The sequence below is a fragment of the Erpetoichthys calabaricus genome, chromosome 14, assembly GCF_900747795.2.
Source record: "Erpetoichthys calabaricus chromosome 14, fErpCal1.3, whole genome shotgun sequence".
Lineage (NCBI taxonomy): Eukaryota > Metazoa > Chordata > Cladistia > Polypteriformes > Polypteridae > Erpetoichthys > Erpetoichthys calabaricus.
The window spans coordinates 2,917,885-2,942,065 of record NC_041407.2 but is presented as its reverse complement, the minus strand read 5'-3'; the positions used below and the strand labels follow the sequence as shown (position 1 = coordinate 2,942,065).

General features: G+C 39.1%; 1 protein-coding gene across 7 annotated transcripts in view; it reads right to left on the bottom strand.

Moving 5' to 3' along the window:
* The window catches only part of map2k4a (mitogen-activated protein kinase kinase 4a), a 62,012-nt gene that overhangs the window by 35,190 nt on the left and 2,641 nt on the right, over positions 1-24,181 (bottom strand). For 3 of the 7 annotated variants that reach the window (XM_028820032.2, XM_028820036.2, XM_028820041.2), the window contains exons 2-3: positions 23,500-23,535; positions 8,769-8,801 (exon numbers count right to left, since the gene is read on the bottom strand). In XM_028820032.2, coding sequence (XP_028675865.1) covers positions 8,769-8,801; positions 23,500-23,535 — 69 coding nt within the window. The remainder of the gene's footprint in view (positions 1-8,768; positions 8,802-23,499; positions 23,536-24,181) is intronic. The other 4 variants (XM_028820033.2, XM_028820037.2, XM_028820039.2 and 1 more) reach the window with 2 other exon arrangements.

Here is a 24,181-nt window from a genome sequence, read left to right as displayed (position 1 = left end):
TCCAAAGTAAAAATCTAGAACTATAGAAGGGAGTCACAAACTTTCAAAGAGAAATGTAATAAACAAGATGTCTGTCAAATAATGACTAATAAAATTCTACTGTAAAACTTAATACATGTTACTGTAAAGGTCAATCCTGTCACCCCAGATGCATTCATGTCTCTCCAGTGAAGTCCTTCCATACATTGGTTAAATCTCTTTGGATAGTTTCAATCAGTTGCATTAGTTTCGTGACTGATCTGTGACTATAGGTCTGCAAGTTACTGGTTACTACTTGAAATGTGAGATGAGCTACTGAAACATGAGCCTCTGATGTCTGCCAGTAAATTACAGTTTTAAACTGCCACTGTATACTCGTAAGGATGACCTGTCAGTTTCTTGGTCCATAGCCTTCTCATGTAACAGTTCCAGGTTTCAGAAGTATCATGAAGCAGGAGATGTCATGAGTTAATTAAAGGTGAACAATATCCCAAATACCAGAAAAGCTGAAATGAAACTTCAATCTCAATATTCATATGTATTCAGGACTTTAAAAGAAATTTCTAATACCGTTTAACAATTTCCCCTTGCGCTGGATGTACTCGGTTTTGAGTCAGTCAAAGTCCAAAAACATTTTAAATAGCAAAACAAAACGTTTTGTAGTGCTTTGTAAAAATGATCAAGCTAGAGATAACACAGTGTTCTTTGCTTCATCAATCCATCCATTTTCCAACCCGCTGAATCCGAACACAGGGTCACGGGGGTCTGCTGAAGCCAATCCCAGCCAACACAGGACACAAGGCAGGGAACCAATCCCGGGCAGGGTGCCAACCCACCGCAGGACACACACAAACACACCCACACACCAAGCACACACTACGGCCAATTTAGAATCGCCAATCCACCTAACCTGCATGTCTTTGGACTGTGGGAGGAAACCGGAGCGCCCGGAGGAAACCCACGCAGACAGGGGGAGAACATGCAAACTCCACGCAGGGTGGACCCGGGAAGCGAACCCAGGTCTCCTAACTGCGAGGCAGCAGCGCTACCACTGCGCCACCGTGCCGCCCTTCTTTGCTTCATCTGTTGTGAAATTTAGCATGCTCAACCCCATACTTTTACAGATTTAATCAAATTAGTTGAAGAGCTAGAATCCCACCAGTCTACATCCTCAACTGCAAAATTACCAAGTGGAGTTCCTCAGGATATCGACTTGGACTTTCTTTCACACACATAGCCTTTTATGCATGCAGACCCACAAACTTAGACAATTCAGAACTGCCAATTAACCAAATCAGCACACCTTTGGAGCTGTTCAAGGAGTACTGGAGTACACGGAGGAAAATCTGCACAAGCACAAAGAAAATGGGCAAACTCCACAATGACAACGTTTGGGCACTGGTTCTGAACAGGACATTGGACAGTGAAATCACAAAGAGAGTCTCTGTGCCGCCTTCTGGTATTTATTATTTACATATTGAAGAAGTCCATAAGCCAACAGCTACAGGCTGTGTAACACAAATAATCAATATTTATAGCTTTAGCATTCAAACTGAATGTGCTCTAAGAAACCATTTAACCTAGTTCGTTGGATATAAATCCATGAAAGCATTTAAGAGCCTGTAATTCTTTTCATGGAAAATGAAGCAGTGTTTCATTTTCAGCCACACCATAGGAAAAAGGCTAGTGTATAAACTAGTATTATTACAAAGGGGAACTACTTTGGGGAAAAAAAAAATGCTTGCACAATCCCTATTTTTCTGTTACATTTGAAACCCATCAATTAATGTCACACAGGGGATTTTATTGACGATGGGGTTATGTCACAAATTAACTGCACTTTGAATTATACCCTGTTTAATAATATATTGGTATTTGTTAGTCATTAACTCAGTGTAGAAAGGGTGGATGAAAAAAATCAATATAATCTGACTGGCATTAACCATGGCATTCAGATTTAACAAGTTCTCCAACCACTTTCTTGACCCGCTATCTAATGCAGAGTTGCGGGGAAGCTGGAGCCTAGCATAGGGCACAAGGCAGGAACAACCCCCGGAGAGAGCACCCTTCCATGGTAGGGTTTAACATATTGATTTTCAAAATAGTTCAGTTGTTAAAATTGTACCTGACTTCTGACCACTCCCCTTCACATGCGAGCTGCGATAAAATGTTATGGAGGCAATCAGCAGAGCATCATAAATGTTGAAAGAAGTTCAACTGTAAAACAACTTTTAATAACATGACTCTGCAAACATACCAACTAAAACTTCAAATCAGAAAAAGTTGGGATGGTATGGAAAATGCAAATAAGAAAAATGCAGTGATTCTTAAATTTTACTTTGACTTTTATTTCATAGCAGACAGTATGAACCCAAGATATTTAATGTTTTGGCTGGACAACTTCATTTCATTTGCCAATATACAAGGGACATTCAAAAAAGTTTTTGCACGTTTATATTTTCGTTGGAAATGGTGAAGGCAGGAGGGAGTAGTAGTAATTGGTTGTGTCTGAGAGGGTCATGTGACTAGTTCGGTCTGGCAAGCCGATTGCCCTTTCAGTTTAGTATCAGGCCGGGTTTATACTTCACACGACGCGACGCATGCTGCAGCGGACGCTCCTGCTACGCAACCGTTGTAGTGTTTATACTTGCGTGCGTACTTTGCGTACATCTGGAGGAATCCACAAGGTGGCAGTGTGAGATATTATCACGGTGAGAACAGGTTTGGCTTCGCTGTGTTGTGAATTGCCTGGAACACCCATTAAATTCCGATGACATCTTACCGCAATATCTCTGAAAAGGATGTTTAATGATTAAATCCATCAGTCCAGGGATTTGTCCATTTCATGTACGCATTGGGCACGAAAAAGAAATAATCCCTTAACGAGGCATTAGCTCATCGCAAGGTGAATACAAGCACTCACATATACTAGCGTCATTTTAGTGTAACCAAATCTGCATATTTTTGGAAGGAAAGAGGAGCAACACTGAGGAAACCCAGCAAGAAAACATGTAAACTCTAGGCAGGGAATATCAGCAACGTGACTCCCTGCAAGACAGCAGCGCTACCGCTCCGCCACTCTGTCACCCCCATTTGTGTAATTATTAACAGTATTCATTATTTAAACAAAATTATCGAGTTATCTGTAAAATGTAACATACATCTTTAATGCTTTTCATCATATCAAGTATAAATCTATGGATTCTAAATGTGCAGAGAGTTGGAATATCATACATTTAATGTGTTCTGTGTAGCGATTGCTGCTGTCAGGACCGGATGGAAGCCCTAGAAAAAAAGAAGACGACGGTATGTGAGACTTTTAAAATGTATCGTGTCATTACGATTGGGAATATGCGACGCTTGAATATAAAAGCACCACGAATACATCTGTATGTCTGCATTTTGCTTCACCACATCGAACCATTTATCAAATATCGAAGCGCGCACACCGATCTCGTAGGATCCGCGAAGTGGCTTTCTGTCACATGTAGATAGTAAACAGAGACTCTGACGTTACATTCCAACTTTTAGCACACTTCGCCCCCCGACTTTTTGCTGGTACTGCAACTTGCGCATGCGGCGCGTTAATTTGAGGACCTGCTCAGAGGACGCATCAAATGAACGCTCAGAACGCGTGGCAGCCATGATGCGGGCGCGTACGCGTTCTGAGCGTGAAGTATAAACGAGCCCTAAGAGTTGTCACTCTGTGGTGAAAATGGCTGTGAAACTTATAAATTGCACCAAAGAGGAACAGTGTTCCGTCATACGCTTTTTTGTGGGCAGAAGGTGTGCCGGGAGCATAACTTCATCTCTGCATGTGTGCTCAGTATGGGGATAAAGTTCTCTCTTGTAGAGTCATCTATGAGTGGATTGAAATGTTCAAAAAAGGCCGTACTAGTGACACAGATGTGGAGCGCTCCAGAAGGAATGAAGAAAGAACCCTGGGACTGATTCACAAAATTTTGCTGATGGCATTAAAATGTTGGTATGAAATGTTGGAAACTTTTTGAATGTCCCTCATACATCCATTACTACATTTCAGGCCTGCGACACATTCTAAAAAAATTAGCGCCACTAATGAGGTAAAATAATGATGTGATTTCAAATTGGGTGATGTCAACAGGCGACTCTAATCATGATTTGGTACAAAAGTAGTATCCACGAAAGGCTGAATGGGATTTGCATATTTCTCCCTCTACTGTGTATGATATCATTAAACAATTCAAAGGAATCTGAAGGAATTTCAATGCATAAAGGGCAATGGCACAAGCTTAGGCTGAACAGCCATGATCTCCAAGCCCTCATACAGCACTGCATAGATAACTGATAGAACCACATGGGATTACAAGGCTTGATTCCTTTAGCAAGCCTTTGTCAAGCACTACAATACAGAGTTACATTCACAAATGCCACCTAAAACTTTACAGGCAAAACAAGAAGCCTTATGTTAACCATGTCCAGAAGCGGCATTGACTTCTCTGGGCTTGGAGGCATCGAGATGGACCATCACATAGCAGTGCAAACACGTATTGTGGTCAGATGATTCAGTGTTCCAGATCTTTTTTGGAAGAAAAAGATGACGTGTTCTGGACCAAAGACAAAAAGGATCATCCTTTATCAGAAACAAGTCCAAAACCCTGGGTTTGTCATGGTATGGGGTTGTTTCAGCGCACTTGGCAAAGGTCATTTTTACATTTGAGATGGCAGCATTAATGCAGAAAAGTATTTTAAGATTTTAGAGCAACATATGCTGACTTCAAGAATGACATCTTTTCCAGTAACGTCAATGCACTTTTCAACAAGACAATGCAAATCCAAACTCTGCACACATTACATGCAGCAGAAGAGAGTATAGGTACTGGACTAGCCCACCAGCAGTCCTCACCTGTCCCAAATAGAGAATGTGTGGAGAATTTTGAAATAAAAAAATGCAACGACGACTCCATACTATTGCACAGCTTAAGACGCATTTGCAGGAAGAATTTGTGTATTTGTGCTTCATCACTTGGTATCTTCAGTGCCAAAATGTCTTTTAAGTGTTGTGAGAAGGAATGGAGACATTACAGTGGTGAATACTTTAGTGGCCCAACTTTTTTTGAAATTAGTTGCAGGCCTGAAATGGAGGAACGAATGTAAATTAACAAATGAAATGAGGTTGATCAGCCAAAACATGAAATATCTTGGGTTCATACCGCCTGCTGTAAAATAAAAGTCAAAGTAATGTTAAGAATCATTGCATGTTTCTTATTTGCATTTTCCATATCATCCTGACATTTTTTGATTTGGGGCTATACAAAGTCAAGGCAGTCTGTGTGATCATATAGACGCATTGAAAATATAAAATTCTCAGAATGTGAGCAACTTTTTTTAAGAAGCACAAACCTTTATTAGTAAACATGTCATGCTATAATATTTACACATTATAAAATCTCAAAATCTGGTTAATCAAATTCCACATTGCTTGCTAAAAATTTGCAGACGTGAAAAAAAAAAAAAAAGTTTGTGAACCATTTGGAATTTTCTGTACTTTCAAACAAATAGTCATAGAGTGGCCTAAATTTCACCAAATTCATAATCACAGATTAAGACAGTCCGGTTAAAAAAATTGCCACTCACTACATTGTACATTGTTGTATTATTATGGATATAATCATTTTTACTTAAACCTTACGTAAGCCCTTAGATTTAGTGCCTGGTGGACCCCCCTTTACTAGTAATAACCTCACTGCTGCTGATCAGACTTGTTCAGTGATTACAGGTATTCTGGCCAAATTCTCTTTACAGAACTCTTGCCAGGTCACTTATTTTTCTGGGGTGTCTGTAATGAACGACTTACATCTGTTTGTACCACAGCATTTCAATATGGCTGAGCTCAGGACTGTTACATGGCTATTCCAAAATGCCGCACTCTGAATAACCAAATGTCTTCTGACCTTCAGAGCACAGAAATATGTTCTGATATTTTTATTTGAATTTCTTAAGCCAACATGAAACGAATTGCTTTCCCAAAGCTGCAAGTTGTCCAGGCTCTTTGTCACTGAAGCATCTACATGCTATGATTCTCCACTATGTTTCACAATTGGTAGTTTCTGAGGTTTTGGTTTTTGTATGAAGTGTTTTGTTTTCTCCAACCATAATGATGCCACAATGTTCAACTCTTGGCTCATTTGTAGTGGGGAAATAAATGGAAGCTAACAAAGTTTTAAGAAGATATCACTATATTTATTTTATAAGGATGTCACCAAAGAACCCTTAGGTGTGCCAAAACACTTTAGCGATTGTTCAAATTTTTGCAGGGTGCTCACTTCAACCGTACTGCTTTTCTTCCGTTAGTGCCTGACTGTAGACTGGGGGCTCAGGTCTTTGGAAATGCATTTGTAGCCCTTTCCAGTATTAGAAGTGTTCATATCTCTTCTTTCTATTGTACTTTGAAATTCCCTTTCAATGGGCCACGCAGTGCTTCAGCAGGTCTCTGGTGCAGGGAGTAGGGAAATCTCAATGAATGAACAACCTGAAACACGTATTTTCACAAACTTTCTTCCATCCTTGACCTTCAACATTTAAATGGCATGTTCGGTAAAGCTATGGCGGTGTACAATTCTGTAGTGCAATTTGTTTAAACAGACTGTTTTCAACTGTTATTATAACCGGATTACATTTTTGGAGCTATTCATGCAAGGATTCAGAATGTCACAACCATATACACAGCTGGTGAGGACATTTTTTTAAAAAAATATTGGCATGACAGATATTCTCTGAATAATAGACACTGCAAAGAAACAAAGACATACAGTTAGGTCCATAAATATTTGGACAAAGACAACTTTTTTTAGTTTTGGTTCTGTACGTCACCACAATGAATTTTAAATGAAACAACTCCGATGCAGTTGAAGTGCAGACTTTCAGCTTTAATTCAGTGGGGTGAACAAAACGACTGCATAAAAATGTGAGGCAACTAAAGCATTTTTTTAACACAATCCCTTCATTTCAGGGGTTCAAAAGTAACTGGACAAATGAAATAACTGGAAATCAAATGTTCATTTCTAATACTTGGTTGAAAACCCTTTGCTGACAATGACAGTCTGAAGTCTTGAACTCCTGGACATCACCAGATGTTGGGTTTCCTCCTTTTTAATGCTCTGCCAGGCCTTTACTGCAGCGGCTTTCAGTTGCTGTTTGTTTGTGGGCCTTTCTGTCTGAAGTTTAGTCTTCAACAAGTGAAATGCCTGCTCAGTTGGGTTAAGATCAGGTGACTGACTTGGCCATTCAAGAATTTTCCACTTCTTTGCTTTAATAAACTCCTGGGTTGCTTTGGCTGTATGTTTTGGGTCATTGTCCATCTGTATCATGAATCAATCTGACTGCTGTATTTAGCTGGATTTGAGCAGACAGTATGTCTCTGAACACCTCAGAATTCATTCAGCTGCTTCTGTCCTGTGTCACATCATCAATAAACACCAGTGTCCCAGTGCCACTGGCAGCCATGCACGCCCAAGCCATCACACTGCCTCCCTCCACCGTGTTGTACAGATGATGTGCTATACTTTGGATAATGAGCTGTTCCACGCCTTCTCCATACTTTTTTCTTGCCATCATTCTGGTAGAGGTTGATCTTGGTTTCATCTGTCCAAAGAATGTTTTTTCCAGAACTGTACTGGCTTTTTTAGATGTTCTTTAGCAAAGTCCAATCTAGCCTTTCTATTCTTGAGGCTTATGAGTGGCTTGCACCTTGCAGTGCACCCTCTGTATTTACTTTCATGCAGTCTTCTCTTTATGGTAGACTTAGATATCGATACGCCTACCCCCTGGAGAGTGTTGTTCACTTGGTTGGCTGTTGTTCTCTTCACCATGGAAATGATTCTGCGATCATCCACCACTGTTGTCTTCCGAGGTCTTTTTGCGTTGCTGAGTTCACCAGTACTTGCTTTCTTTCTCAGGATGTACCAAACTGTAGATTTTGCCACTCATAATATTGTAGCAATTTCTTGGATGGGTTTTTTCTGTTTTCGCAGCTTAAGGATGGCTTCTTTCACCTGCATGGAGAGCTCCTTTGACCGCATGTTGTCTGTTCACAGCAAAATCTTCCACATGCAAGCACCACGCCCCAAATCAACTCCAGGCCTTTTATTTGCTTCATTGATAATGACATAACGACGGACTTGCCCACACCTGCCCATGAAATAGCCAAAGAGTTAATTGTCCAATTACTTTTGAAATGAAGGGATTGTGTTAAAAAAATGCTTTAGTTGCCTCTCATTTTTATGCAATCGTTTTGTTCACCCCACTGAATTAAAGCTGAAAGTCTGCACTTCAACTGCATCGGAGTTGTTTCATTTCAAATTCATTGTGGTAATGTACAGAACCAAAATTACAAAAAAGTTGTCTCTGTCCAAATATTTATGGACCTAACTGTATCTTGAGCCAGGCATTAACAATTAGTATATGAAGACATACAAATAACCATCAGACAGAGCTTCCATTTGCTTTCATGAAAGCAAACATGAAATTTTGATGAGTAAATTCTGCTAAAATCGGGACCAATACATAAAAAAAGATAACATATATCCAAGTTCATTTACAGGCTGCTCCAGCCAAATATTAAAACAACACACACAAAATGGGCAGCCTCACTGTAGATCTGATTGAATAGAAATTGGTAAATGGAAGCTCTTACCACCACTACACCACCGCCACCACTGTACGTTGAGTTAGTTAGGACCAGTGGAAAGATTCCCCATACCAGACTGAAACAAAGGGGTTTTGTGTAGACTATAAAACAGAGAGCTTACTTTGTGCATTTCCAGTGAAGTTTATCTGAAGCCCTACAGTAGAAAGAGAAGACAGCATTTACTTGTTTGTTTATTTGCTTGCTTTCCCTCCCCAACAAACTTCTGCAGTTGCAAAAAAACAAAACAGTCACAGGCTTGTATTTTATTGAGAGGATACCAGTACTATACAGCGTGTATTTGGGGTGCGGGATGCACTAAAGATAGCTGGGCTGCTCATAAACCACTGGCGTAGTTTCATGCTATGCGTAAGTTGTAGTGTTATGGGTATCTTTGTAATTTAGTCGACTTAATCTAGTGGGGTTAAATCTGGTCTCCAACCTTAGGTCTAAAATACTGAAGATACTGCAAGATGGAATATGAAATCTGGAATTTTTTCACTACACTACCAGTCAAAACTATTAGAGCACGTGTGTATTTCCAGTTTTTCTTCAAATTTAATTAGTTGAAATGCAATGAATGACCTAAAATGGTGAAAAGGTAAACAGTAAATTGTCAAGAGGCTTACATTTAAAGTTTATCTTAGCAGTTACAGAACAGAAAAGTAAATTTCAGAATATTACAAATGGGCCTTCTTCAGGGAAAGGCAAGTGTCAATTTCCACTGTGAAGAGGAGACTTTGTCCCATCAGCAGTAGTCCACAGCCCGTATTTCAAGGCCCCATTTTTTTTCCTTTAAGGAATGGCTTTCTTATTGCCACTTGACCCGTCAACCCTGCAGCACAAAGTCTCCTCTTCACAGATGAAACTGACACTTGCTTTTTTTGACCACTGTTAAGCTGTGCCTGAAGCTGTTGTGTTGTGAGGTGCCGGTCATCATGCAAGCTGGTGACCCTCAAAAACTTGTCTTCTGATTGGGTGGTTATGTTGGGTCTGCCAGATCTCCCTCCTATCAGAGATTCTTCCAGTTGCTAATTGCCATTGGATTGGGTAGGGCACCACTGTACTCACTGACACTTTATTTATGTATTTATTTTTTTGCAATTTCTCTAAAAGAAAGGCCTACAATTCAAAGGGTAATAATGCTCTGTTTCATTTCATTTGGTAATTGTGATTTTCTTGCCGTTATCACTGGGGTATTGTCCAAGTAGTACTTCAGAGGGTGTAGTAACACAGTCTGCAGTTCAACTCTGCTTTAGGACAGACAGAGACTTTTTAAGTAATCAACGGAAGTTGGAACACCTGAGCAAATTGTTTGCTTCAACTTGCATGGCTTAAATTTACTTTATCTCCTATAGAACATCTGTAGGTTGTAACGTATTAGTTGTTCCCTAAAGAAAGCCCATTTGCAAATTTATGATATCTCCTTTTGTTTCAGTTTTTGCTAACCTAAACTTTAAATTTAAACCTCTTGCAGTTCTGCTTACCTTATCACTATTTTATATCATTTATTGCATGTCATATGATTAAATTTGAAGAAAAACTGGAAAACCTGAGGTGTTCTAAATCTTTTGACTGATAATGTATAAATATTTTGTTCCATTTCAGAAATGCATATTAGGTAAGTAATTCTTACAAAGCATCCAACACATTTCAAATGTATTTGTTAAATGTGACCCACCTGTTGGTACCCCATAAAGACGAGTTCTCCAATATCACAAACGCTTAAGTTGCATTATTATTATGAATGTCATTTCTTTGTTTATCTATGTTATTTTAGAGATAAAAACTCCAGACACATTCTGAAAAGTGAAAAATGAATAGATCTTTTCTTCACTAGATAAAGTATATTGATTAACAATCAGAAACCTTCATAAATCAACCACATCCCAATTTTCCAACAGGAAATCATCAAACTTGTTATCAGGGCAAACTTGCAAGAAAACAAATGAGCACTTTAAGGTATCAGAGACAATGTGAGCACCACAGGGCACACCTGTTAGACCCACCAGTTAATCTACCATATGGCAAGCTTTTCAACAGTGGAAGGAACCTACAGCAAGACTACAAAAGCGTACACATCCTACAGAAATGTTGTTCAACAGAACACCACTTTAAATATTTTTGTTTTCCTTTTTTAAAATATTTTATTAAGGGCTTAATTACAATGCATACATCATGGGTGAATAAGTCATATAGTCTGCATCTTTAGAAATAATTCCAACTCAATATTGTACTACAAGATTAAACCAACCTTACGGAAACAACTGTCATCTGTTCTTGAATTAGGAAGCAAAACCAACATCCTTTGAAATAAAATAACTGCCTAATCCAGTCTAGACTACCCTGGCAATATACTTGAGGACCATTACCGTATATACTCACGTATAAGTCAGGTCTTGAAACCCGTAAAAGCAATCATAAAATAAGACCCCAACTTATACACTTGTTCAAAAACACGACACTTAAATTTTATTTATTTATTTTTTTTACATCTTCTTGCCTCCTCCAATCTCGCATCAGTTTCTCAGACGAATCGAATTTTGTTGCAGCAGCGCAGTTGCCAATTTCTTTCACTACTTCAATGACGTTTAATTTAAAACCAGCTTCATATTTTCTTCTGATTGAACGCTCCATCACAGGTAAGGGATGCTCTTGCGATAAAGGTGTATGAGGGTGTGGGATACAAAAAACACAAAACTGTGCAAATGTCGCTTCCAAATAGTTTGGGTATTACCGTGTGGTCATATAGGCACAATACGTAGAAAAAAAAGGCCGTGTGCTGCAAGGTTACTCTGTCAGGTGGGTGTTAGCATATCATAATCTCCTGAACCAATAGCATGAGTTTTCCCTCATTCGACTTGTATGACCGACATTATAAAATACCAGAACTTATACAGTAAAATCAAGATCCAGACTTATCCACGCGTATATATGGTATTTAAAATTTTTTCATAATGGAATTAAAAAATACGGGTGCCGGCAGCAATTTTAGGAAATTTAAGGTAACGGAGGTCAAAACTTTCTTCCCTGCAAAAGTACAATGGTTCTAAATGATTGATGCTAGCATCCAAAAAGCTCTTTTAGCTGTCTTAAATGTCTGCGTAAGCCATCATTTATTGAAGTTCTCCATGCGCAAGGAAAAAGAAAAAAAAAAAATCACGAGTCGTCAACTTTGAATATAAACAGCTTTCCTTACCAAAGGTTAACAATATTAAAATTACTGGACTGCACATTACTGCTTCATAGCATTATTAGAGATGTGTAACATCCACGTTTTCATACTGACTATAAACTTTCATGCTTTGTCAAAGCCATCTATTCAGTTATTTAACATATACAGCAGTAGGTGTCAATCCTAGATTAAAACACAAGATCATCACAGGGCATACTCACCCACAAAAGGACAATTTAGAGTTGTCCATCAACCTGACCTCCATATCACTGGGATGTTGGTAGAAACCCAAAGAACTTGAAGAATGTGTAAATGCCACTGATATAGTGCCCAGGCATTTGACTGCAACACACAGCACTGGAGCTGTAGTGGCATCTGTGCAAACCATCTGAATATTAGTATGCTGCTTTTTGAAAATATTGCTACTGCCAATAATGTCAAAATCTTGACCATGATCTATATGGCATGTTGCTTTCACATGACACAATATTTCCATACCCCAATGATTCCCTGGTTTTACAGTGGCTCTATAATCCTCTCCATCTGTAATGTACTAATGACGAATGGGAGAACAGTTTATCAACAGAATTACACTCAAGACTAAAGTATGTTGGCACATAACACCGTATATTTAAGCACAAAAAAATTTTCCTCCTGTTACTCAAAAAAAATTGTGAAGGGTTTATCGTATCCCCACATGTAAATACAATACAATTTATTTTTGTAGAGCCCAAATCACACAAGACGTTCCGCAATGGACTTTAACAAGCCCTGCCTTTTGATGGCCCCCAGCCTTGACTCTCTAATAAGACAAGAACCCCCCCCCAAAAAAAAACACCCTTGTAGGGAGAACAAAGAAATGGAAGAAACCTTGGGAAAGGCAGTTCAAAGAGAGATTCCTTTGCAGGTAGGTTGGGCGTACAGTGGGTGTCCAAAAAGAGGATAAATACAATACACAGAACTGAACACAAATAATCCTCAATACAATATAATAGTGCAACAGAAATATTACAAGTGCAGAGCAGAATTCAACAGTAAATGATATCACATAATACGATTTGGATTTGTTCAGAGTCCTAAGACCTTGGCCATCAAGCTGCCTCCCCCTAAATCTCCAAAGAGGAGTCCCTCCTGCTCTCTAGCCAAGCTGCTTACATGACTTGACTCACAATCTTCTCTTTCACTGTTCGGTAGTGGTCATTATAATAAAAGATAAACGTAAGAAGGTAGATATTAATTTAAAAAAGATCTCTGCTCAAGTAGCACCAACAGTACACCACATGATTTTGAATCAGAGATCACGTCAGCATCAATGACTGCAGTTGCTCAATTTTGTTGCCTTGAGGATGACAAATTACATAACTGGAAATCCCAGAGGGTGAGGGATTACAAGAGTGCCTCGCGACTTTTCAGTACACTTTCAAAGTTCAAAATTATCGTACGTTTGCTGCATTTTGACAGCCAATTAAAATGCTGCCTGACAGTGCCGGTGCCCGTACAAATGTTTTGCAGGTATGGCGAGTTCAGCTTCAGTCATGGACTGTATTTATCCTTTTTCCATTAAAATCTTTCTGTATACAGTGGGTACGGAAAGTATTCAGACCCCCTTCAATTTTTCACTCTTTGTCATATTGCAGCCATTTGCTAAAATCATTTAAATTAATTTTTTCCCTCATTAATGTACACACAGCACCCCATATTGACAGACAAAAAAAAGAATTCGTGAAATTGTTGCAGATTTATTAAAAAAGAAAAACTGAAATATCACATGGTCCTAAGTATTCAGATCCTTTGCTCAGTATTTAGTAGAAGCACCCTTTTGAGCTAATACAGCCATGAGTCTTCTTGGGAAAGATGCAACAAGTTTTTCACACCTGGAGTTGGGGATCCTCTGCCATTCCTCCTTGCAGATCCTCTCCAGTTCTGTCAGGTTGGATGGTAAACGTTGGTGGACAGCCATTTTTAGGTCTCTCCAGAGATGCTCAATTGGGTTTAAGTCAGGGCTCTGGCTGGGCCATTCAAGAACAGTCACAGAGTTGTTGTGAAGCCACTCCTTCATTATTTTAGCTGTGTGCTTAGGGTTATTGTCTTGTTGGAAGGTAAACCTTCGGCCCAGTCTGAGGTCCTTAGCACTCTGGAGAAGGTTTTTGTCCAGGATATCCCTGTACTTGGCCGCATTCATCTTTCCCTCGATTGCAACCAGTCGTCCTGTCCCTGCAGCTGAAAAACACCCCGACAGCATGATGCTGCAACCGCAATGCTTCACTGTGGGGACTGTATTGGACAAGTGATGAGCAGTGCCTGGTTGTCTCCACACATACTGCTTAGAATTAAGGCCAAAAAGTTCTATCTTGGTCTCATCAGACCAGAGAATCTTATTTCTCACCATCTCAGAGTCCTTCAGGTGTCTTTTAGCAAACTCCATGCGGGCTGTCATGTGTCTTGCACTGAGGTATGTGTGGAGACAACCAGGCACTGCTCATCACTTGTCCAATACGGTCCTCACAGTGAAGCATGGCGGTGGCAGCATCATGCTGTCGGGGTGTTTTTCAGCTGCAGGGACAGGACAACTGGTTGCAATCGAGGGAAAGATGAATGCGGCCAAGTACAGGGATATCCTGGACAAAAACCTTCTCCAGAGTGCTAAGGACCTCAGACTGGGCCGAAGGTTTACCTTCCAACAAGACAATGACCCTAAGCACACAGCTAAAATAACGAAGGAGTGGCTTCACAACAACTCTGTGACTGTTCTTGAATGGCCCAGCCAGAGCCCTGACTTAAACCCAATTGAGCATCTCTGGAGAGACCTAAAAATGGCTGTCCACCAACGTTTACCATCCAACCTGACAGAACTGGAGAGGATCTGCAAGGAGGAATGGCAGAGGATCCCCAAATCCAGGTGTGAAAAACTTGTTGCATCTTTCCCAAGAAGACTCATGGCTGTATTAGCTCAAAAGGGTGCTTCTACTAAACACTGATCAAAGGGTCTGAATACTTAGGACCATGTGATATTTCAGTTTTTCTTTTTTAATAAATCTGCAACAATTTCACGAATTCTTTTTTTTGTCTGTCAATATGGGGTGCTGTGTGTACATTAATGAGGGAAAAAATTAATTTAAATGATTTTAGCAAATGGCTGCAATATGACAAAGAGTGAAAAATTGAAGGGGGTCTGAATACTTTCCGTACCCACTGTATCTGGTCCAAAACACTTTCTTTTCTTCTTTCCTTGCCCACACATTGTATGCATACTGGAATCACCAAGTCAATGGGGATGTCAAACCACACAACTGCCCCAGCTCTCTTGAATTATACAATTAGAGGCTACAGTTGAAAATCACTGGAAAAGTTGTGTAATGTGACGGGGGTTAAGGCATTAATAATTACAAAATTAAAAAAAGGTACTGAGTCCACAAAACCCTAGATTTTTAAATGTTTCCAATTGGAACATTCAAACACAATATATAAATAAAAACAACACATCTGATGACGGCTACACAGCCAAAACATTATGCTTTTTGTCTTCTTTCCTTTTCCTAAATAAAAATACATGCCTGCATTTTACCTGGGCAGTGCAACATGTCTGATTTTAATCCTTTTATTTAAACACAACTCAACCAAACAAATTAAAATAGTGTAAAAAGTATGCTCTAAAAACCATCCATGAAGCTCTGCACTTAACCCACATCCAAAAAATTCAGATTATGTTACATAAGAATATCAAAGACATATGCTACCAGTGGAAGGGAAACTTACATAAACTTCTCTGACTCAGAATGCTGTTCAAATGTGCCTACCTAGCATATCCACACGGGTGAAAGACATCAAAGGAGCTAAAACGACACGCTGCCCTTCAGTGTTCATTCATGACATAAATCACATCTAACAGAGCTCTGATTTTACTTCATATTGGTGCTGCTGCACAAATTTAAAGAAATTCAAAGAGGCAGATGCATCTTATAAGATAAGGAAGATACAAAGACGTTTTTTAAAAAAAAAAAAATAAATCAATCATCTGCTTGGTATCAATTGACGAAAATGAACAAGACAACCAATTATAATGGCCCATTATAAAAACCATAGCCCAATAATTTACATTGCAAGTCTTCTATCAAAAAGGAAAGACTAAATAGAATGTAATGTTGACATACTAATCTTACACCAAAATTGTAATCAGTGCTATCAGGAGACACATTAAATTAGACAGAGAGCTATGCCTTCAATGGATTTTACTCGTCTTGACTGTAGTGATCTCATCGAAAGAAAGTGTCGCCAAGCTGATGCTCTTTGTTTACAGTGGTTAGAGCTTCCTGAGGGATACTATCATTGGTATTATTTTCCAAGAAGTGTAGCCTACTGTTGTTTAGAGACTGCAACGCAAGTCTACAGCAAAATTCTAAAGAACACTGGATGAAGAAACCCTTTTACAGAGCATAAACAATTCAGAAATAAGGTTACAAGTAACTGATTATAAAACACTGATCAAACACAAACATGTAGATTAAATAATGCAACTGACAAGATAATTAACTAGCAAGCACGTTCGGTGAAGATATCAGAGCATCTTAAAAAGGTTAATGAGATCAATTTCATTTACAGGCACCTTATCATTAACGTGATTACTCTCAAAGACACACTATCACTATGGAAGCCAATTATTTTATGAATCTGCAGATCTAGTTTAACAGGCAACAGGCAGGAAACATTTCTAGATGGGGATGCTGTGGAAGAAGCACTGGTGAAAAAATCACACATAAACTGCAGAAACTTAAGAAAGTGGAAGCAACACACAGTGAGTGGGGTGGGATTCAAACCAAGGTCTTTCGTAGCACTAAAACTACTGTGCCACTTCCTAGCAAACATACACAACTTCATATGTTCTCATACTTCTCCATTCACTGACATAGATTGTTGTGTTGGGATGTTCAGGCTGGGGGCAGAGTCGATCCTGGCAACACCAGGTGCAAAGAGGAAAGAAACAACTCTTGACATGGAGCCAATTCATTACAGGGCATGAAGCAAACATGTACAGGAAAAGTAATAAATTAATTGAAGGAGCAGATTATAAAATATAAATATTTTCATAAACATTATATTAATTTGCTTTGGTAGAGATCATATACTTGTAAATTATCAAAAACCATGAACCGATCAGTCAAGGACTGTCCAAAAACTCAAGTGTCTTCTTTTGTAAGAATCCCAGAATACTGCTGAACTGTAATTTATAACACCCAAAGGGTGCCACTAAATAGGCACTGCCTAACTAAATATTCCCCTGGAGACGTAACATCCAACTACATCATCTCACAATTTCCAACTTAATCTGCTTGATGTACACCATCATGGATGACCACTGTGTAAATGCTGGAGAAACACTGGTGTTCCACTGCTAAATAGAACCGTCAATGCATGGCTTTGTATATTTGGTCAAAAGACACTTAACATCATTAATAAGTTCAGTACTTTGATAAGGAGGGGGTATGGGGGGTGTGCAGGAATGATGTCCCTGTTATGGACTGGCACCTCTACCAGTGTTGGTTCCTGCCTGGTGCCTGATGCTGCCAGAATAAACATCAATCCCACATGAGCCTGAAATCAGCTGAGAGGGGTTTAAATTACAACTGCATGGTGTTGGTGATAAACTCACTGTCTTCTCCTCCCCATTTCACAGCTATGCTTATTTATGTGATCAAAAAAAAAAAAAAAATCTGGACATTTTGACTTTAGAAATGAACTTTCCACTCATCAGGAGGCAGTTAGTGCTTTAGACGGCATCGATTACAAAGTCTCCAATTGCCATCCCCCTTTTCACTGCAAAATGTTGAAGGGAGGGGCATCCACTAACATGCTGACCTCGAGCATGCTGGGTCAGTCCTAGTTTGTCTTTCTGCTCGTCTAAAGGCAGTCAGTGAGAGATCTTCTTTAAAACGATGCTGGCTAAGCAGATGCTTACTGCCCGTGGACAGAGACAATGAATCATATTCTAAGAATTTGTATTCTAATTAGCTTATGCTTTAACTCTACATTTTAAGAAAGCAGGTTATAATTAGCTAAAATTTAGAGTCCAGTAGAATATATGCCAAGTTCATTTTTTTTCCCTGTGGTAAAACATTTGTCTGACAGACATTAGAACAAAAAATGGCTTAGATGTCTTAAGAATATGCAGTTGCTGCTTTAGGAAAACAAAAACACAATATCAAATGCATTTAGATGGATCTGCTTCAGGTCAAAATCCATAAAACTTTCTGAATTAAGTAAAATGCTAAAACATAGAGCAAAAAGGAAATGAAATACCAGTCAACTACAGCTAACACCACCTGCTTAACAGAGTAATGCATCACTGCATATGGAAGTCTTCGTTGGCAGTCCATGTTGGAAGCAGAGGTCTAAATGCGAGTTTCCCTGTCTTTTTATAGCCTGTCATGACATTGCATGAATTCAGCAATATACATATTTATACAGTAACACCTGCTAACATGTAGATTAGTTACATAATGTCTAGTCAGAAATAAAATACAGCCCCCACAAATCAAAAAAAAAAATGTATACACCATAATGTATATATACTGTATGTCAGGGCTTACAAAACAAAGCTTCATGGACAGAGGTTCATCTGTTTTGAATTTATGCCATTTTTAGAATTTTTTAAATACGAGTAAATGCAATAATAAAAGACATTTTTAAAAACTGTAATAAAAATCAGCCAACACATTGCACATTACTTTCTGCAAAATTAGCACTGCAGCTGAAGGTGGAATTCTTAAGTGAAACAGCTGCAGATTCCATCAATGTAGATGCTATATGTTGTACTTAAGCAGCAGTAGTCCATTATTGTTTGCCCTTCAGCAGGGGTCCTCAGTCACAGTCCTGGAGGGCCGCAGTGGCTTCAAGTTTTTGTTCCAACCCGGTTGCATAATTAGAAAGCAATTCTTGCCAATAATTTAATTCCATGGCTTATTAGTGCTTTAACTCTGCTATGTCAGATAATTCTCATATCCTAGATTTTCTTCTCTTTTCTAAGGATAATCATCCAAATGATTTGAACGCTAAAATGGACAAATAATTCTCAGTCCTTCACTTTTTCCTCTTCCTTCCAAGTATTTAATTAAACCCTGTAGTACATGATAAATACACACAATGGTAACAAGCTAAATGGAGAAATGCTGGTCTCTTTTGTCAGTTGCATCTTACTGCTAATTAGGAGCAATTAAAAACCAACAATATAGCTGTTTAAGACTAAAATAAGCAATAAGGGTTCAAAATCTTAATGAGCGAGACAACTAAAGTGAAGCAGAAGTGTTACTTGAGCAATAAGTGCTTCTTATTAATCAATTAGGTTGGAGCAAAAACCTGCAGCCACTGCAGCCCTCCAGGACCGTGATTCAGGACCCCTGCCCTAGAGGGTATAAGGGCAACACATAATTAAGCACCTTTTTTTAACTTTACACAACAGCATCTTATATTTATTTACAGTTAATAGTTATAGCCACCTTTTGGGACACTGGGTTAAGATTAAAAAGAAGACTACCTTTCACCTTGCACACCCGCCTTAGGGTTTTAGTGCATTTACACTTGTAATAATGCATCTTGAATGAAAAAACATGATTTGCACAAAGGCCCAAAAAGAACACAATCAGTTTTGCATGCCGAGTTTTAAATTGAAGAAAATCCAGATGCTCACTAATTTTTGTCCAATAAGCTATTTTTGCCCAGATGCACGGACATTAAAATGGCAGTAAGAACTACGAAATGGCTACAATCTGAAGATTTAGAAAAGGAAAAGAAGCAACAGTGTTGATTGAATACAATGATACATTTAAACTCCTGCTTATACTGAAAACTTAAACAGGCAGCACTGCAGACTTTTAACCATAAACCATACAACCGAGGCTCATCATAAACCCTCAACAGAAAAACACACTGGGACGCTAGCAAATACTGGGGTCTAACTTCATTAGCAGGAGACCAACAATAGATGTCTCATTCATTGCAGCTGGCAATTACCATCCCAAAGAACTTCTCAAGCAAAGTTCAGCATATTTTGCAAAAAGGGGTACTTTTGACGAAACCCTCTTATCTGAAATTACAATCGGGGAGACAAATTGGCAAAAGTATAGGATTTTTATTAAATAAGCAAGTACGAGATAAGAGAGATAATAATAATATAATAAGAGAGATGAACAAAGAAAAAAGGCAAATAAATACAACAACAAAACTAGTAGATAACACACAGTGAAGCTTCATCACTTAACGTTAAATGACTTGGCCATTTGCCTACTTCAGAGTGCCATAAAACACGCATCATCTCATCTTTTAACACAGTCTCAGTATCCTTTTTTCTCTATCCTTCACTGTAATCCTGGCCTCTCCTCCTCTCAATAATGGAGACCTTGCTCGTGACTTGTCTCCTAACTCCAATTTCCCTGTGCTTGTAATCTTGAAGTGCTCCAAAGTTGTAGCTGAACAAACCCAAGAATTGGGTCTGGGATCAGAGACGGCTCTTCTTGCAATCTGGACACCAGCTTAGACTTGAGTTCCTTCTAGGGACCCTCTGGTGTCTCCAAAGCTCAGGGCCGTCAGTTACCTTGAGAGAGAAGCCTCTCTTCCATGTTGCTTAAATGGGAAACAAGGTCTCTGTTCCCTTACAATGGGACTGTGTCCTAATCTATATCTAAACTTTGTTTCAGACATCCATGGTTTCACTGCATCTTCATAAAAAGAACAAACATCCTTCTTACATAATCACTTCCCTCCCTTCTAGTACTCTGGGAAAGCATTGCCCGTTTACCTCTGTCTTTTCTTCCTAGGCATGCAGGGTACCTACAAGGTACATTTGCGGTTTGTACTGCCCTTCCTTCCATATGCATAGACACCTGCATTATGATGGGCAAAGGATACAGCTATGCTTTTACGAGCTTTGCAGAACCACATGTGTGTTCCCCCTTCATGCTCATAATCCAAATACTGAATACGACACCCAGTATAAAAATTGGCATTATCCTATAAGCCGTTGGTTAAGCAAATTCAGTAAAGGAATGCCACAGAATCTGTAACTTTTTATTCCGGACAAACTAATAATTAGAACTGAAACTATGCCTATAAACGATCCCAAGTCCTAATAAGGTGTTTTCTCTCTCTATTGGTCTTTGCAAAACATTCTCATAAATTGGTTGTTTCCTAGCTTTGCTGCTTTTTATTTGTACAATACAAGTTAGCTACAAAACATCTCCTATTACAAGCGGTTAATTTTGATGAACAGGCCTTGGTGTGAACTGGCACCTGCTATCCACACCATTGTCCACGCATCACAAGCGACCTGCTATTAAAATGAACATGTGCTGTGTCCAAAACAGTGCAGAACAAATATGCTCCTGTCGTTTAAAAACAAAGTACATCTGCATAGTTCTTTGGATGCAAAAGCAGGTAAACACAGAGTAAAGATACTCAGCATGTTCCATCACAGGCGCAGAGGAGTTGATGACTGTCCGCCCTGCAGCCAAGGCAGCTCTCCAGGATGCTGCAGGCAGTGCTTACATTTGCTTGCCTGTAAAGTCTTGTGTCTGTAGTCTTACATTTATATAACAGAAAATCTCCACCCTCAGAACTGGTCACAAATACGGTTCCAGGTTGCTCAATTCTGCTCATTGGTGGGGAAAAAAAGCACAATTCTTTCCAGCTGTCTAATAGACATGAACTGTTTAATACAACCATGCAAACTTATACAACAAAAACATGCATATCTTCAGAAATAAAAAATGGGGGAAACTGGCAAAATGAGATGTTGCAGAATATGTCTCTGCTAGAGATGGCTAATTAATGCAAATGGAGCCGGAGTTTGCATTTGCAAGAATGAAATGAAAAGAAGATAAATCCGACTGGATGCAGACAGGTTTGTCTGAATAGCATTGCAAAGCTGCCACCATGTTTGTTTGCTTTTATTTTTGGTTTGATTAGAGGACTGTTTCTCATTATTGTGTGATGAAGGATCTCAGAGTTTAAAAGCTGCAAAATTTATCAGCCTCAACATTTTCAGCATCATCTGATAATTAAAAACAAAAACTTGATTCCTTAACAAGAGTGGATGTAGCTTTTAACCATTAAGTCTATTATTATTTAATTAAAAAGAAGTTGTTTTGATTGCACTTTGCATTTCACAGGGAAACTGACCCACGGAATTCAATCATTACAAACAGCATTGGTAACTAATCAATAGAAAGGAAAGAGAGCCTCAAAAGTTCAATGTATCAAGTTACAGAAAAGAGACCAACAGTAACTGGCCTGAAGCACATCTCTCTATTTACATTGTGTGCACATGGAGCACTGCAACCTTCGATTTTATGGGAACACACAACATTCACAGGCAATACGGTTTCCACACACCTCTACCTTCGTGAGTTTAAATCCTGGCCTGAAGATGGTGTGCACTTTGTGCCTTTGGATATGTGCATATGTGTGAACTGCAGTGTTTCCTGACTTGCTCCCAGTCTTACTGGAATAGGCTAATCAGGTCCCTGAAATGGAATAACCAGGTTCAGAAAATGGGAGAAGCGCCATGGCACAGTGGCAAGTGTTGGCATTCCACTGCTCCAGGCTCCTGAGTTTGTCTGTGGAAAGTCCACACTTTCTCCAAGTGCCCCCATTGCTTTTTCTGGATGTATTTGGATTTTCCTCCTACGTACCAGAATTTTGCACCCAATGCAGACACCAGTTCTTCACAACTCTAAAGTGGATAAGCGGGTTTGATGGGTAGGAAACTGGACTACAATGAGCAAAAAAGAAATGCAAACTGGCACATCTTCTAGCTGGGAATAAGAAATGTTGAGGTGCCCAGTGGGCTCAAGCTGCACTGTCGAGTGCTCAAAGAGACTTCTGGGTGTGCATTTAGCACAGTGAAGCAACTCTGTAGGGACTACCCAGTTTTTGTTTTCTTTCAGTAAAGGATAAGGTTGAAAGAGGTGACATACAGAGAGTAAAATGTCACTTGCAGGAAGGAAAGGTGACCACATGTGTTTATTATATCAAGAGGGATGAGACTTGAAAACATGTGACAAAAATTGAACAAATAGGATGCCCTTCCCCAGATATGTCAAAGGTGGCCATATTGTGTAAAGACAGCCTTTAATTAGCATGTTTGGGTATATTTTCCATGGTAAACCTAAATGTCTTTTTTATAACAATTCTTTGAGTCCAAAAGGAAAGACAGGGGGGCATATCACAAAAATATCCTCTTTAAATTACACAATCAAAACTCAAACAGAGAGTGATGTGTTCTTTCAAAATTCAAAAATGAATTGCGTACTTAACAAAATCACTCATAACTGAGGCTTATCCTGCTTAAAAGTAACACAAAAATTGAATTCCATTCAAACTCATGCTTACCAAGACCCTCTTGCTCCACTCACGCACACCAAACTCTCAATAAGCTTTATTCTTCTTTCAAACAAAGCTTTCCATATCCAGTCCCTCTATGTGATATCTGCTACTTTGTGAATTAAAGACAGACTGATAAACAAAACAAAATAATAAACAGCAGCTTTCCATTATCACTGTCCTAATAACATGATGCTTCCTATATGCAATTTGATGTCTTTAAGGTTGGCGGCTTTGCAATGTGGCTTCAACAATATCAAAATGGGACAGAACTTAAAAATGACAATTCTATAAAAATGTAACAGTGTACCTGTTTCATTCTGACATCTCCAGCAGGTGTTGGGCTCTGTAAGGTTTAAACGAAATATTTTTACTGTATGTATTATGCAAATTCATTTTTAATATTATAAAAAAAAAACTTATCCTGTCTGCATATCAATTAACGCACCAACCCACCCCACAAAAGGCTTATTTTTTAACGTCTTTTTATAGCTCAATGCCAATATTGATGCTTTTACAGGGCAACACAGAAACATGAAGCAGTTGTGCACAGATTTTTGTGAGGTCAGCACATTCAAGAGTTAATTAGTGGCTACTTTTCACAACACACCAGTAGAGTGAAACGAAAATCTCTGACTCAGGAGAGACAAAACTCCAGTCCGGACGCCTGAGCACAAAACCATATGCACTGTAAATGTTGGTCTCAACTTTCAAATAATGACTACTAGAGCCTAGTTAACTGGACAGGGCAAGTCAGACGGCAGCCCAGGATAAATGCTAAACTGCAGGCTCTGTCTTTCTGGCCAGCCAGAGAACATATGGAATACCCCAATCCAGACTGGTGGAAGGACAGAATGAGTTCTAATGCAGGTTGCTGTCAAGCTGTTATTTAGACCAGAGACTGGGAAGTACGTACTGAAATCAGGTCCAGATTGCTGTTGGGATGTTGCTTCTTGAGATAAAGTTCAATTACTAACTGGCTATGGCAGAGA